Raw genomic sequence first — 17,400 nt, forward strand, 5'->3', positions numbered from 1 at the left:
ATCTCCCTCCCTCCCTGTCTCCCTCTCTCTTTGTCTCCCTCCCTCCCTGTCTCCCTCTGTCTCTGTCTCCCTCCCTCCCTGTATCCCTCTCTCTCTCTCTCTCTGTCTCCCTCCCTCCCTGTCTCCTCTCTCTCTCTCTCTCTCTCTGTCCCTCTGTTTCTGTCTCCCTCCCTCCCTCTCTGTCTCCCTCCCTCCCTGTCTCCCTCTCTCTCTGTCTCCCTCCCTCCCTGTCTCCCTCTGTCTCTGTCTCCCTCCCTGTATCCCTCTGTCTCTGTCTCCCTCCCTCCCTGTCTCCCTCTCTCTCTCTCCCTCTCTGTCCCTCTGTTTCTGTCTCCCTCCCTCCCTCTCTGTCTCTCCCTCCCTGTCTCCCTCTCTCTCTGTCTCCCTCCCTCCCTCTCTCCCTCCCTCTCTCTCCCTCCCTCCCTCTCTCTCTCTCTCTGTCTCCCTCCCTCCCTCCCTCCCTCCCTCCCTGTCTCCCTTTGGTTCGGCACCAAAACCACTCAGTTGATGTTTTATTTGACATTTTTGTTTAGTTTTTTTGGGACACTTTTGCTTCTTTTTTTCCCGAAAAAGTTCAAAAAGAAATTGTGTGAAGTTTTGGTGCTTTTTTAGACAATTTGGACTATTAAAAAAAAATGTATTTGTATATTTAAAAGCAGACGCAGCGTACTGTGAACCAGCGCTGGTATAGTTTATATTTCAGTTAGAGTTCAGAGTTTTTTATCCTCGTTTCTAAACCAGAGAACGTAACGCTGTTCAGTTTATCTAACTATTAGAACCTGGATACCATCCCAGAATCACAATAATGGAGATCAATGAGAATAATGATCATTAGGTTTTGCCAGTAAACTCTTATTATTATATTATTATAGTATTATTTTGTCTGGTGTTGTGAAGGAAACTTGACAGTTGAAGGTGTTTTCACTGATCTGTTTCACTGGTTTTTAAATTCAACACATTAAACAGAAAGAGGTTGTGTTGCTTTAGGCCGCTAACACATTGGCTGTGTGGCGTGTACGGTTATATTTTGGGTTCCCATGGTAACAGGTTAGATCTTACACACTGCCTGTGTGATACGCACGGCTCAGGTGTGGCTCGCGTGCGTGCTAGAAACAGAACCGACGCCTATTTTTCACGCGACACACCAGCGTGTTGGAAACGTTTCCTGGCAAAATAGAATAGAAAAAAATTGTTTATATGTCATTTAAACACAAACACATATTAATAAATGACATGTTGATGTTTGAAAGTCTCGAGGTTTTGATATAAATGCAGATATATATAAATGTAATAAAAAGAAATTGATTTTCTAATATGTCACTTGTCAATACAGAAGGAAATATTCTGGAGCCTATTCTGCCAACGTTGTCTTTGCTGTAATCAGATCAGAATATTATTTATGTTTATGGGAAACATCCATGTGTCCAGACGAGGCTAGCAGCAGCAGCAGCAGACACCTTTCTGGTGGGGAAAGACATAGAAAACACCACGCTGCCAGTGTGTATGCGGCCTAATGCTGAAGAGGAAATACCTTTTATTTGAAATGGGTCTTTCAACAAGACAATGACCCAAAACACACCTGTAAGTGAGCAAAGTCTTGGTTCCAGATGAACCAGATTGATGTTATGGAGTGGCCAGCCCAGTCCTCAGACCTCCATCCCATAGGTCAGAGGTTCTCAAGCTTATTTCAGTAATGTTCCCCCTTTGAACAGTTTTTTAAAGCCATGTGCCCCCTAACCAACGCGAATAGTTTTTGGTAGAAAAAAAAAAAAAAGTCTATATATAAAGAGTAACAATGCAGCGATGTCAGCGATAGATTTACTAAACAGTAATAGTAAATAGTAATACAAACTTTGATGAAAAAAAAAATAAAAAAAAGTATGAAGAAAGGCAACACAAATAATTGTTTGTCACAAATAAGTGACAAACAAGCGACACAAAACCTTCAAAAGCAGGGACCAAAACTTTGAAAAAAAGCAAAGAAATGACAGTAGAAGTAACTACAGCCTTGTAAAAAAATGTCAAGTACCCCCTGCAGTCCTCCAGAGTACCCCTAGGGGTACTCGTACCCCCGTTTGAGAAACACTGCCATAGGTGACATCACACATGCTGTTTCTGAGGCCAGACCCAGTGATGCAGAGGAACTGTGGACTGTAGGTCAAAGGTCCTGGGCTGGAGTACCTGTCAACAGGGGCCACAAGTTGGTCGACTCCATGCAACACAGATGTGAAGCCGTTTTCAGAAATAATAGTTATGCAACTAAATATTAGTGCAGTGATTCAAAGTAAAGCAAAACCATTGACATGTTTCAGTTCATACAGTAAAATGTTTCAGTTTCTAAAGAAAAATGCAAATACTGCGATTTTTTTGAACAGCCTAATATTCGTTTTTCTCCACTTTCTGTAAAAGGTAGAACACATTTGATCAATTTTGGTCATGTTTTGATTTGGAGTTGAATGTGCAGTGTTCCCAATGCGTTGGTATTATGGAATTAAAAGCTCTTCAAAAAGGATTATTCACTTTTTGTTTTGTTTTAAACACACTGCTGTTATTGTGGACACAGCTGTAGTATTTGGACTACAGAGAACTACACAGAATAAAACCATAACAAGAGCATTAGAGATGATCAATCAACAGTCGAGTTAAAAAAAAGACAAATTAAAGTTTATTGTGACTTTTTAACCACCTGAGTGACATCATCACAGACAGACAGACAGACAGAGAGACAGACAGACAGACAGGCAGACACACAGACACACAGACAGGCAGACAGACAGAGAGAGACAGACAGAGAGAGACAGACAGACAGACAGACAGACAGACAGACAGACAGACAGACAGACAGACAGACAGACAGGTATCTGGTCTCAGTACTGGAAACTTCTCTTGGTCTGGATGTCGTCCAGGATCTGCTGAAGCTCCTCGTCTTCAAACCTCCCCTCCAGACTAGAGGACAGACGGGACAACAGACAACAACAGACAACAACATGTCAACAACATGTCAACAACATGTCAACAACATGTCAACAACATGTTACATCATCATACAGCCCCCCCCCCCTTTATAAAAAGGGACAAAAACGTGAAAAAAGAAACAAAAACGTCAACAAAAGACAGAAAAACGACAGGAAAGCGCCCTATGGTTGTGGTGTGGTTCAGGTTCTGGTGTGAAGTGGACCAGACTGACCTGGGGATCAGGTTCAGGTTCTGGTGTGAAGTGGACCAGACTGACCTGGGGATCAGGTTCAGGTTCTGGTGTGATGTGGTTCTGATTGTGTTGTGGTTGGAGATGCACCGATAGACCGGCCGGTGACCAGAATTGGCCGATTTTCCCGTGCTCGGCCATGACCGGCGACCTGCAGGTCAGTCTGACATTATGGTGATTTTTTACCGGTCAAATGCACTCGAGCGCCACATGATTAACATCACGCAGCATCAGCTGTTCATGAAATGTTATAAAGTCGTAACTATACACGGCTCTGCAGTCGTCTGCTCTACCGATCTCAGGCCAGCAGTCAGTCAGTCTACATGGTACCTGCTCGACTCTGCTCGACTCTGCTCGCCTCTGCTTTCGACTCAACCGATTCCCACCGCCTCTACTCGCCCGACTCTGCCCGACTCTGCTCGACTCTGCTCGGACTCTCCCCTCCGACTCTGCTGCTTCCTCTGCTGCACTCACCGCCGTCTACTCCCCGACTCTGCTCCGCCTCTGCTTTCGACTCCTGCTTCGCCTCTGCCCGGCTTCGACTCTGCACCGCCCTGTCCGCCCGACTCTCTGCCTCGGCTCTGCTGGCTGCATGACTCCGCTTCGACTCTACTCGCCCTCGCCTCTACTTTCCCGTCTGCCCGGGCTTCTCCGACTGCTTCTGCTTTCGACTCTACTACGCCTCGACTCTGCTGTACCATTCGCCGACTCTCGCCTGCGCCCTCACTCTCCTACGCTTCGCCTGACTCACCACTGCTTTTCTGCTCGACTGACCGACTCTACTAGCTGCTCTACTGCGCCCGACTCTGCTCGACTCTGCTTTCGACTCTTTCATTCGCCTCTACTCCCCACTCTGCTCTTCATTTTCGCCCTGCGCCCTCCTCGACTCTCCTGCGCCTGCGACTGCTCTTCGCCCTGCTCGCCCTGTTCACTCTCGACTCTGCTGCTACCTCTGCTGCGCCCTGACTTCTGCTCCACTCTGCTCTGCTGCTTTCCGTTCGCCTCTACTCGCCTCCTACTCTACCGCCTCTCTCTACTCGCCTCGCCCACCAGCCTCACCCGACTCTTTCGGCTCTACTCTGTTCACTCGCTCGCTCGCTCTTCTTCGCCTCTACTCCCTCTACTTTCGGCTTCGCTCGGCTCTACTCGCTCTTTCGCTCTACTGCTCGATTCCTCGCCTCTTTTCGACTTCCGCCTCGGCTCTAAAGCTCTTCTCGACTTCGCCTCGACTCGCCTCACTCGACTCTACTTCGACTCTACGTCTACTCGACTCTACTTCGACTCTATCGACTCTACTCGTCTGTTCGCCTCGACTCCTTCGACTCTACTCTACTCCTCTACTCTACTCATTCGCCTCCGACTCTACTCGACTCTATCGACTCTACTCTACTCTTTCGACACCTCTCACTCCTCCTATTACCGACTCTACTCGACTCACTTCGACTCTCTACTCGACTCTACTTTCGAACCATTTCAGCTCCCTTTACCATTGCAGAGTTTAGTACCGCCTCAGCGTGGCTGGGTCGTTATAGCGCTGCGGTGGGCGTGGCTTAGTGGCGCTCCCCTCCCGACTCATTTCCTGGTTCTCCCGTCTCACGTAAACAACATGATATCAAAGAGATAGTTAACGTTTACTGCTCCAGATCTACCGTGGTCAGAAAGAACAGGGGAGACACTTAGTTTCTCTCACATATATATGACTCTAGAGTCACTACTCGCAATCACTCTCTCACTCACTTTACCACACACACACACACTATATGACTCTAGAGTCACTACTCACTGCGGAGCTAATCGCCGTCACTCTCTCACTTCTCCCTCGCTCACCAGCTACACACACACACACACACCAGTATAACCATCAGGCCACTTGTATGCTACGGAGAAAGCTCTGCGTGGAGCCTCCGGCAGCAAAAACACACTGCTGGCTAAACTATTTAAAAATGCCGTCTCTCGCTAGCAACGCAGTGATCAGTGACGATTCTTTCCGACCAATCAGCAGCCTGCAGGGTTTCACGTCACCTTCTCGGCTCGTCTCAGCTCGCTTGGAACCTCGACTGAGGTGGTACTAAAAAAAGTACCTGTTAGCAGGTACCAGGGACTGTTTTTTGTAATGGAAAACCAAAAAAGGCGAGTAGAGACCATGTAATGGAAAAGCGCCATATGTCCGTCCGTCCGTCCGTCCGTCCGTCCGTCCGTCCGTCCCTCCCTCCCTCCGTCCCTCCGTCCCTCCGTCCCTCCCTCCGTCCCTCCGTCCGTCCCTCCCTCCCTCCCGTGGGTCCCGTTAAATATGACAGCTACAGTTTATCAGAAAATAGCGTTGGTCACCCTGACTCTGATGAATATACTGTTACTATCAGACCCCAGATGAGACCATCTATATATATATATAGATATATATACGTACGTACGTGCGTGCGTGTGTGTGTGTGTGTGTTGGAAAGTGGTTGGAAAAAAATGAAATCGGTATCGGCTGGCCTAACTCAATGAGAATCTGAATCAGCCTAGAAAGCTGTAATCGGTGCATCTCTAGTTGTGGTGTGATGTGGTTATGAAGTGGACCAGACTGACCTGGGGATCAGGTTCTGGTTCTGATATGAAGGGGACCAGACTGACCTGGGGATCAGGTTCTGGTTGTGTGATGTGGTGTGATGTGGTTCTGATATGAAGGGGACCAGACGGGCCTTGGGGATTAGGTTCTGGTTCTGGTGTGAAGTGGACCAGACTGACCTGGGGATCAGGTTCTGGTTGTGTGATGTGGTTCTGATATGAAGGGGACCAGACGGGCCTTGGGGATTAGGTTCTGGTTCTGGTGTGAAGTGGACCAGACTGACCTGGGGATCAGGTTCTGGTTGTGTGATGTGGTGTGATGTGGTTCTGATATGAAGTGGACCAGACTGACCTGGGGATCAGGTTCTGGTTCTGGTGTGAAGTGGACCAGACTGACCTGGGGATCAGGTTCTGGTTGTGTGATGTGGTGTGATGTGGTTCTGATATGAAGGGGACCAGACTGACCTGGGGATCAGGTTCTGGTTCTGGTGTGAAGTGGACCAGACTGACCTGGGGATCAGGTTCTGGTTGTGTGATGTGGTGTGATGTGGTTCTGATATGAAGGGGACCAGACTGACCTGGGGATCAGGTTCTGGTTCTGGTGTGAAGTGGACCAGACTGACCTGGGGATCAGGTTCTGGTTGTGTGATGTGGTGTGATGTGGTTCTGATATGAAGGGGACCGACCGGGCCGTTGGGGATTAGGTTCTGGTTCTGGTGTGAAGTGGAACCAAACTGTACCCGGGGATCAGGTTCTGGTTGTGTGTGGTGTGGTGTGATGTGGTTCTGATATGAAGGGGACCAGACTGACCTGGGGATCAGGTTCTGGTTCTGGTGTGAAGTGGACCAGACTGACCTGGGGATCAGGTTCTGGTTCTGGTATGAAGTGGACCAGACTGACCTGGGGATCAGGTTCTGGTTGTGTGATGTGGTGTCATGTGGTTCTGATATGAAGTGGACCAGACTGACCTGGGGATCAGGTTCTGGTTGTGTGATGTGGTGTGATGTGGTGTCATGTGGTTCTGATATGAAGTGGACCAGACTGACCTGGGGATCAGGTTCTGGTTGTGTGATGTGGTGTGATGTGGTGTCATGTGGTTCTGATATGAAGTGGACCAGACTGACCTGGGGATCAGGTTCTGGTTGTGTGATGTGGTGTGATGTGGTGTCATGTGGTTCTGATATGAAGTGGACCAGACTGACCTGGGGATCAGGTTCTGGTTGTGTGATGTGGTGTGATGTGGTTCTGGTTCTGATATGAAGTGGACCAGACTGACCTGGGGATCAGGGCTTTGGCCTCTTCTGCAGCTTCAGGACACAGATTTGCTAAACTGGCCAACTCAAACTTATGGAGCTTCTTCTGCAGGAGGAGACTGAGACAGAGATATTATTATTATTATTATTATTATTATTATCATCATATCAGAAGTATTCACTACTGGTTGTTTAGATAGAATAGATAGATAGGGTGGTACCTGTGTACGGAGGTGATGGGGGGGTGTTAGGGTGGTACCTGTGTACGGAGGTGATGGGGGTGTTAGGGTGGTACCTGTGTACGGAGGTGATGGGGGGGTGTTAGGGGTGTGCTGAGGAGGTGATGGGGGTGTTAAGGGTGGTACCTGTGCTGCGGAGGTGATGGGGGTGTTAGGGTGAGCCTGTACAGGTGATAGGGGTGATAGGGGGTACGTGTGAGAGGTGATAGGGGTGTTAGGGTGGTATTGTTGGGTGATGGGGGGTTATACCTGTGTGAGGAGGTGATGGGGTGTTAGGGTGGTACCTGGCGAAGGTGATAGGGGGTTAGTAGTACTGTGTGTGGGGAGGTGATGGGGGGAGGTTAGGGTGGACTTATGGGGATAGGGGGTTAGGGTGGAGGGTGATGGGTGTGGGGGGGGTGGGGGATGGGTGATGGGGGTGTTGGCTGGGTGGGGGTGATGTTTGGTGGTTGTGTTAGGGGGTGATAGGGGGTGTATGGTGGATGGGAGGTGATGGGGGTGTTAGGGTACCTGTGTTGAGGAGGTGATGGGGGAGTGTTAGGGGTACCTGTGCTGGAGGTGATGGGGGTGTAGGTGTGGTGGTAGTGTGTGGGGGAGTGTTAGGGTGTGGTGGGAGGGTGATGGGGAGTGTTAGAAAGGTGAATTTACCTGTGTGCAGGAGGTGATGGGGGGTGGGTGGGGTACCTGTGTGGGAGGTGATGGGTGGTGTGAGTGGTACGGTATGCGGGAGGTGATAGGGGGTGTTGGGTGGTACCTGTGTGTGAGGAGGTGATAAGTGGTGGTACCTGTGTCGGGGGTGATGGGGTGTTAGGGGGGTGGTACTGTGTCGTAGGAGGTGATAGGGGGGTGTTGGGGTTGGGTACCTGTGGGAGGTGATGAGAGTGTTAGGGTTTGGTGATGGGGTGGGGTTGGTACCTGTGTGCAGGGGTGATAGGGGGGTATTAGGGTGTGCGGAGGTGATGGGGGTGTTGGGGGTCCCTGTACGGAGGTGATAGGGGTGTTAGGTGGTACTTGTGTGCAGGGGGGGGGGGGGTGATATGGGGGGGTGTGGTTGGTACCTGTGTCGGGGGGGTGATGGGGGGTGTTAGGTACCTGTGTCGGGTGATAGAAGGTTGGGTGTACGTGTTGGAGGAGTGATTTTTGTTGGTGAGAGGTGATAGGGGTGTTAGTGGTATGGGGGATGGGGTGTTAGGTTGGTACTTGTGTGCAAGGTGATGGGGTGTTAGGGGGTACTGTGCGGGAGGGGAGTGTAGAGGTGTGAGGTGGTACCTGTGTGCTGAGGAGGTGATAGGGGTGTTAGGTGGTACCTGTGTCTAGGAGGTGATGGGGGGGTGTTAGGGTGGTACCTGTGTGCGGTGATGGGGAGTGTTAGGGTGGTACCTGTGTACGAGGGTGATAGGGGTGTTAGGGTGGTACCTGTGTACGGAGGTGATAGGGGTGTGTTAGGTGGTACCTGTGTCGTGAGGGGGTGTTAGGGTGGTACCTGTGTGGGAGGAGTGATTGGGGGTGTTAGGGTGGTACCTGTGTGTGAGGGGAGGTGATAGAAGTGTTAGGTTGTGTCTGTGTTGGAGGAGGAGGGTGATAGGGGGGGGTGTTAGGGTATTTACCTGTGTACGGAGGTAGATGGGGTTAGGGGTGGTAACCTGTGTCTGTGAGGAGGGGAGGTGATGAGAGGAGTGTGGGGTGTAGTCCTTCTGTGGAGGTGATGGGGGTGTTTGGTGTACCTGTATGCAGGGTGATGGGGGTGTTAGGGTGGTACTGTGTGGGTGTGAGGGGCGGTGATAGGGGGGGTGTTAGGGTGGTACCTGTACAGGACGTGAGTATGGGAGTGTTGAGTGGTACCTGTGGAGGAGGTGATAGGGAGTGTTAGGGTTGGTACTGTGGGGGGAGGTGGAGGGGGTGTTAGGGTGGTACCTGTGTACGGAGGTGATGGGGGGTGTTAGGGGGGAGGAGGTGATGGGGAAGTGTTAGGATTGGTACCTGTGTGACGGAGGGGATGGGGGTGTTAGATTGACTGTGCAGGAGGTGATATGGGGGGTGTTAGGGTGGTACCTGTGTTCAGGAGGAGTGATGGGGGGTGTGGGGTGGTACCTGTGTCAGGAGGTGATAGAGGTGTTAGAATTGTGGTACGTGTGGAGGGGTGATGGGGGTATTAGGGGTGGTACCTGTGTGCAGGGGGTGATAGGGGTAGTGGGGTAGATGGGTACTGTGGGAGGGTGATAGAGAGTGTTAGGGTTGGTACCTGTGTCTGAGGAAGGTGATGGGGGTGTTAGGGTGGTACATGTGTGGGAGGTGGGGGGTGTTAGTGGGTGACTGTGTAGGAGGTGTTGGGGGGGGGTGTTAGGGTGGTACCTGTGTGTGGGGAGAGGTGATAGGAGGAGTGTTGGGGTACTGTGTGGGGGGGGGGGTGATAGGGGTGTTAGGGTATGGTATTATGGGAGGGTGATAGGGGTATTAGAATTGGTACCTGGTGGGGAAGTGATGGAGTGTTAGGGTGTACCTGTGCTAGGAGGTGATAGAGGGGTTGGGAGGTTACCTGTTGCGGAGGTGATGGGGGGTGTTGGGTGGTACCTGGTGTGTGGGTGATGGGGGGTGTTAGGGTGGTACCGTGTGGGAGGGTGATGGGGAGTGTTAGGGTGGTACCTGTGTGGGAGGTGATGGGGGTGTTAGGTGGTATGTACGGGGGTGATGGGGAAGGGTGGCACCTGTACGAGGGTGATGGGGGTGGAGGTGGGGTTGGAGGGTGGATGGAATGGAGGAGGTGGATGGGGGATGTTATGGAGGTGGATGGGGGTTAAGGGTAGGAGAGTGAGGTGAATTAGGAATGGGGGGGATGGTGGGTGGTACCAGCAACGGAGGTGATGGGGGTGTTAGTGGTACCTGGCGGAGGTGATGGGGGGTTAGGGTGGTACAACGGAGGTGATGGGGGTGTTTAGGTGGTACCATGTAACGGAGGTGATGGGGTGGGTGGAGTGAACGGAGGTGATGGGGTAGGGTGGAGCACTGTGGATGAATGGAGGTGATGGGGTGGGGTGGTATGGAATGGAGGTGATGGAAGTGATGGGGGTTAGGGTGGCGGTTGAAGGGATGGGGGTTAGGGTGGTACTGTGAACGGAGGGATGGGGGTTAGGTGGTACCTGTACGGAGGGATGGTTAGTGGTAGTGGGGGTGGGTGGGAATGTGTAGGAGGTGATGGGGTGGTAAATGGAGGTGGATGGATGGAATGGTTAGGGATGGTATGGAGGGTGGATGGAGGGGAATGGAATGGAATGGGGTGGATGGGAGTTAGGTGGTACCTGTGTAGTAATGGAGGGGATGGGGTGTTAGGGTGGTACCCTGTGATGGAGGGGATGGGGGTGTTAGGGGGTACCTTATGTAGGGAGGTGATGGGGGTGTTAGGGTACCGCGTACTGGGGTGATGGGGGTGTTAGGGGGCACCTGCGTACTGAGGTGATGGGGGATGTTAGGGGGGTACCTGCGTACTGAGGTGATGGGGGGTGTTAGGGGGGTACCTGCGTACTGAGGTGATGGGGGGATGTTAGGGGGGTACCTGCGTACGGCGGTGATGGTCTCGCGGTTCTTGAAGCGACTGAACCGAGCCGTGTAGTTGAGCGTCTTCATGAAGACTTCAGACAGCTCCTGCTCGTCCTCGGCGCTCTCGTTCTGCTGCTTGCGGTGCTCCAGCAGCATGTGCACCTCCGAGTTCAGCAGGGTCTCCGCGTTCTCAAACTCTGTAACCACGACAACAACACACGGGCCAATCAGAGAACAGCAGTTTGGAGTTCTGCTTCTGACAAGGACGGCACAGTTTATGGAAAATACTGGATTCAAACGTCGCTACTGCAGTAATAGTATGAATAAAATAAATCATATTTTAAAATATAAAAATTACAAATAAATTAAAATTCTTAAAAATGAATGTAAATTATTAGCATTGAAAATAAATTTAAATTATTAAAAATAGACTAAATATTAAAATATCTTCATATGTAATGAATTTAAAAAAATTTAAAATAAAATTTTTTCTTTCAATAATTAGGTTAATAAATATAAATTAACATAATAAAAATATTTAAAAAAATACTATAAAAATAAATAATTTAACTATGAACATAAAAGAATATTTAAAAAAATATGAATAAAAGAGATTCAACGATTTATTGCCAAATAAGTAGAACTTAGGAGTATTTTACCTTGTTGATGCATCATAAAAGATAGGCCTATTAATTATTAATAATACATCTATATAACTGTTTCCTAAACAGGCTGTATGGATTATTGCAGGATGGGCAAACATGTAGAGAGATACATAGACCACTAGTTCTCAAGTTTTTTTTTTCCAATAATGTTACCCCTTTCAAACTGTTTTTAAGCCTTGTACCCCTCTGTCCCTGTAGTCGCCCTAGTGTTGCCTTCCTACTTTCTACTGTGTAAGTTTTTATGACTATTTTCGACCTATTCTTGCCTTCCTTCCTTCCTTCCTTCCAGCATCTTTTTCCATGTTTTTGTCTCCTTTTTCCATCATAATTTTAATATTTTCCAGGTCCAAGGCTGTAGTTGAGTAAATCTATCGCTGACAGCGCTGTATTCTTCCTCTTTAATGAGACTTTTAGGGGGTACATGGCTTAAAACACTGTTCAAAAGGAGGAACACTACTGAAAACAGCTTGAAAACCAGTGGTCTAGAGGATATATAGGTAGGTACATAGTCCAGGATGAAGGATTACAAGTCAAAAAATTAAATGTAAATAAATATTTTGTACTGAAGAGCGGTACTTAAGGAAATGTACTACTTTTAGCTTATATTCTACCACTGCCTGATACTACTACAGATACTACAGACACTGGTATTTACCCTAGTAGTTGTTTTGTTGTATGAAAGTGGAGAAAAACTTCTTACTAGGCTGTTTATTCTGCTGTTACAGCGGAGAGGAGCCCGTTTACATCAACTTTATGCACATTAACAGGGCTGCATCTAAACGCATTGGCCGTGAGACACACGCATTTGGTTGGTTTCACACGCTCAGACCCCCGATTTCTAAAAAGCCTTTAAAATAAAAGAGTCCAATCCAAAAGGAGTTTTTTGTTAATTTGTTTTTAAGCCTTCCCCCGATGTTTCTTTCCTAAACCCAACCGTTTATTCTTGTCCTAAGCGTGTTTTTTGTCGTTATTTTCCATGTTTTTGTCGCTTTTTTGTGTTACTAAAGCCTTTCCCTGTGTTCTCTTCCTAAACCCAACCTTTTTCTGTGGCGAGGCCACGTGGTGTGTATGTTTACATCTGCTGTATGCAGCGTAGACGTACACGCTGATGGCTGAACATGCATCCAGATAACACGCCACTTGGCTTTAGGAAAGGAGCGTGTATGTTTACACAAAGTCATGATGTCGTGTTTGGTATTCAGTTTCTGAACAGTGCACAAGCCAACAGTTTGGTGACGCCATCTGAGCCTTACGTCATCATTTCTAATTAGTCGCGGTAATACCGTATATCGCGGTAAAATAGGGTTTGACGGTATCAACATTTGGATACCGCCCAACCCTGGCGGGCAGCGATACGTTGCATCCGTGCTCTACCTCCGAGGAAGAGCAGCGTACAGCCAGCTCTAAACTTTGTCAGAGACCCAAATGGGCGTCTATCAGACGGCCTGAATGAGATACTACCACATCAGCAGCAGACTATATTACAACTCTACCAACTTCTGAGAACACAGACGGGAGACAGGGCTGGACTGGCCATCTGGCATACCGGGCATTTTCCCGGTGGGCCGACGGACTTTTGGGCCGAATCGCCGATATAAACAGGCCTTTTTTATTTTTTTGGCCGGGCGGGCCCATAAAGAACTCACAGCGGCCCATTGGTTAATTTTCTTTATTGGCACTGGCCTGACCCAATGAAATCCAGGAACCCCCTTCCCTACTCCGGGCCGCAAATTTACGAATCCCACTATGGCCACGCCTCCCGGCCCTGAGACAGGAGCTGTAATAGTTATGCTGGAAGTTTAGCATTCAGGTTATAATGGACAAACGACCACCAAAGCGCAAGGGAGGTGCAGAGAAATTAGAGGAGAAAAAGATTAAGAATCTACAGGCGGATTCCTCAAAACTTTCGGACATGTTTGGGTCTGTAGTAGCTGCTTCAACATCAGCTTTACCTGAAGTAGAGGAGGAGAGGTGGCTGGCTAGAGAAGCAGAAACAACGATGTCAGGGGAAGATCGAGGGGAGGCGAGTGAGGAAAAGATGGAAGAGTGATAGATGACGATGTGGTAAGGAGTAGGCAAATTAACACAGACTCTCAGAGAGGGAGGGAGGCTGTGTGTGTGTGTGTGTGTGTGTGTGTCTGTGTGTGTGTGTGTGTGTGTGTGTGTGTGTGTGTGTGTGTGTGTGTGTGTGTGTGTGTGTGTGTGTGTGTGTGTGTGTGTGTGCGTTCGCGACTGGCTACGTGAAAGTGTCACCGTAACGACAACAAGCAGTTTGGCTGTAACATTAAAGTTAGTGGCTGTCAGGTAACAGCTTAAGCTTACATTGAAAATGCTAGCGGTTAGCCTGTTGGCTAGCTGAAAAGTCTGTGGATCTATAAAATCAGTGATGATATAAGCATCAGTGTTCCTTGAATGGCTTAATTAGCTTCTCTTGTATCGGTGCTCTTTTCCAGGGCATATACTACTCTCAGCTTTATTGTAGCTTTTAGGAAGGGTTATAGTTATGGTTATTGTATTTAGCAGACACTTGTGTCCAAAGCGACAAAATATGAATCTTACAATAGTTAAAATTAACAGTAAACTGTTTTTAAAGTTGCTAAGCCAATATTAAGCAAAATAGTAATAATAAAAATAATGACAATACAATATCAAAAATAAAATTTTTAAAAATACCATAAATATACAAATCATAACTCTAAGAATGAATGAATTATTTAAGTGTAAGATCAACAGATAAGTCTTGAGTCCCCTCTTGAAGGATCCAAAATGAACGCTGAACACTAGGCAACTCATTTAATGGAACGCACGCATATTTTAAGAGGACTGTCTGCAGGGAATGTGTCTGACCAATCACGGTGGGTGTGGGCCGACTGGCCCAAAAGTGCCAGGGCCAATTTTTTGTCCCAGTCCAGCCCTGACGGGAGGAGTTATATTTTAAATGTGCACAAAGTTGTAAACATGAGCAGAAATCTGATGTAACACATCTGAGCTATTGAAGTCCTGGGGTTTATAAATTAATTAAAATGTATGATTCACATGAATAAGTTCCACATGCACATTTAAAGAGATTTACTTCCCCAACAAAAGACGCAAAAGAGGAGGGAGGAGTAAATTAGGCCTACATGTGTGTTGACTCAGCAGAGATAACGTTACATTAGAAAAAGTTGATCTCCAAGAGAATAGTTGGAAGTAATACAGAATGCCTGAGGGCCTTATTGTTCTATATTTTCAATTGTTTACAGCACAACTTGATGTAGAAAAGGGTAGAAATTAGGGGTGGGAATCACCAGAGGCCTCACGATACGATATTATTGTGATTTTAAACATATTGCAATATTCTGCGATATATTGCAATTTATTACCTTTTTTCCAACTTCAAATTTTTCACAATTTCAAATGATGTGCCCAAAGGAAAAACTCTGTGCATCTCTAAATGTAACTGTAAATAATATCTTAAATGTTTCATAAAATGAACACATAGTATTTCTTTTCCCTAAAAAATGACATCCAGTAAGTGGGGCACAGAGGATGAGGGCCAATCATGACTGGGCCTTGGCACAAAAAAGTTTGAGAAAGGCTGCGATGTAACACATGCACAAAATGAGCCATGCTGTGTCTTTGGTCTTGCTGTTGGTATTTTTCAGTCTATTTTCTGCTGGACCTTGTGGTGGGGAAAGGCCTTGATTGGAGAATTAATTTCCCTCACTGCCTAATCTAATGAGGTTTGGTCTTTGGCCACCAGTCCCCCTGGTGTCCAAAAATGGTTATTTCTATTTATTTAGTTTTAAAGGATTAGAATTGATGTAAATCAGTGGTTCTCATTCTGTAAAATGTCAGTGGTCCTAGTAGATCCCTTTGGTAGACCAATGTTAATTTAACTTTGGGACCCTGGTCCCTACACTGAGAATCACTGGTGTGTGTGTGTGTGTGTGTGTTTATTTTTTTTTTTTTTTTTTTTTTGTTTGTTAAGATGGAAAAAGAGTTAAATATTCCTTATATTTATTATTATATATATATTATATTAATAATAAACCAAAATCTTTTTTCTAATAAGTTTTTTTTTTTTATTTTTTTTTTTTTATAATTAAAATTTTATATTTTAAAATTAATAACAAAAATAAACAAAAAGAAAAAAAAAAAAAAAAAAATTTATTTTTAGTATGTTAGAGTTAGGTTTTCTTGATTATTTACATGGAGTCTGGTGTGAATTTTTTTTTTTATATGCTGGCTCTATACAGGCTAAAAGTCCTGATTATTTACATGGAGTCTGGTAGAAATATGCTGGCTCTATACACGCTAAAAGTCCTGATTATTTACATGGAGTCTGGTGGAGATATGCTGGCTCTATACACGCTAAAAGTCCTGATTATTTACATGGAGTCTGGTGGAGATATGCTGGCTCTATACACGCTAAAAGTCCTGATTATTTACATGGAGTCTGGTGGAGTATATATGCGCTCTATACACGCTAAAAGTCCTGATTATTTACATGGAGTCTGGTGGAGATATGCTGCTCTATACACGCTAAAAGTCCTGATTATTTACATGGAGTCTGGTGGAGATATGCTGGCTCTATACACGCTAAAAATCCAGATTATTTACATGGAGTCTGGTGGAAATATGCTGGCTCTATACACGCTAAAAGTCCTGATTATTTACATGGAGTCTGGTGGAGATATGCTGGCTCTATACACGCTAAAAGTCCTGATTATTTACATGGAGTCTGGTGGAGATATGCTGGCTCTATACACGCTAAAAATCCAGATTATTTACATGGAGTCTGGTGGAAATATGCTGGCTCTATACACGCTAAAAGTCCTGATTATTTACATGGAGTCTGGTGGAAATATGCTGGCTCTATACACGCTAAAAGTCCTGATTATTTACATGGAGTCTGGTGGAAATATGCTGGCTCTATACACACTAAAAGTCCTGATTATTTACATGGAGTCTGGTGGAGATATGCTGCTCTATACACACTAAAAGTCCTGATTATTTACATGAATCACTGAGAAACACTGAGTTAACAGACCTTTAGGAAACAGCAGCTGTGAAGCATCTTCTTCAACATCTCCGACATTAGCCGTAGCCGCGCCGCTTCCAGTCGCCATGACACCTAGCTAACAGCTAACGACTAACAGCTAACGGTTAACGGTTACCGTCAAACAGCAGCAGCCGTTACCGGGGACCGAGCGCAGAGTCCCGGCGGAGAGACGGTGAATCTGTGCGGCTTCAAAGACTCTAAAACACGGACACACGTTGCAGCTCGAGCTCGGCGCCTTCCAGTCACAATAACACATACAGTCACATCCGGGTCTTAAAGCTATCACTTCCGGGCGTATTTGTATTATTATTATTATTTTACGTTTTAATTCACACAAAGCAAGTTACAAAACAAGAAAGAAAAGCATTACATACAACCGATCACAGTTTATTATAAATCATTATAAAAATATCCAGCAAAAATAAACGAGTAGAAAAGCAAGATAAATTAAATAAATGAATATAAAACATGCCAGATGGAAGCACAATCTTACAGTTTTAATAGCTTTTTTGATGAAATAATTGTCTAAATATATATGTAGCACAATTTATTTTTTTGTACACATTAAAATGAGGTTTTACTTTGGCAAATTTACAAAAGCTTTGCAAAGAAAATTATGAGATTGAAAAGAAAATATTCTTTCTTATACATAATATCGTATCTGACCAAAACAAATATTACATTTTCCAGTGAAAGTTCAAAGTTATAGGTAATAGTATCCTAGAGAAATATCTTGCCTGTGGTTACTCTCCTTCAAAATAAAAGCACCGCCCTCCGGTGGACATTGAAGGCCACAACACCTCGCGGGACAGACTGTACATAAACTAACCGGTTACCGGCAGAAAAAAACGGTGGTGAGGAGGAAGTACTAACACCTCTGACTTCAGTAAAATACCACAGTGTACAGGTA

General features: G+C 46.5%; 1 protein-coding gene across 1 annotated transcript; it reads right to left on the reverse strand.

The window, feature by feature from the left end:
- Positions 1-2,642: 2,642 nt before the first annotated feature.
- polr2d (RNA polymerase II subunit D) lies at positions 2,643-16,755 on the reverse strand. Its single transcript, XM_039777416.1, has 4 exons — positions 16,479-16,755; positions 10,798-10,978; positions 7,032-7,127; positions 2,643-2,946 (listed from the first exon to the last, which is right to left on the reverse strand). Exons 1-4 carry the CDS (start codon positions 16,555-16,557, stop codon positions 2,868-2,870), a joined length of 435 nt encoding a protein of 144 aa, XP_039633350.1. The 5' UTR covers positions 16,558-16,755; the 3' UTR covers positions 2,643-2,867.
- Between the last annotated feature and the right edge of the window lie 645 nt (positions 16,756-17,400).

This window comes from Perca fluviatilis, chromosome 2 (assembly GCF_010015445.1).
Source record: "Perca fluviatilis chromosome 2, GENO_Pfluv_1.0, whole genome shotgun sequence".
Taxonomy (NCBI): Eukaryota; Metazoa; Chordata; class Actinopteri; order Perciformes; family Percidae; genus Perca; species Perca fluviatilis.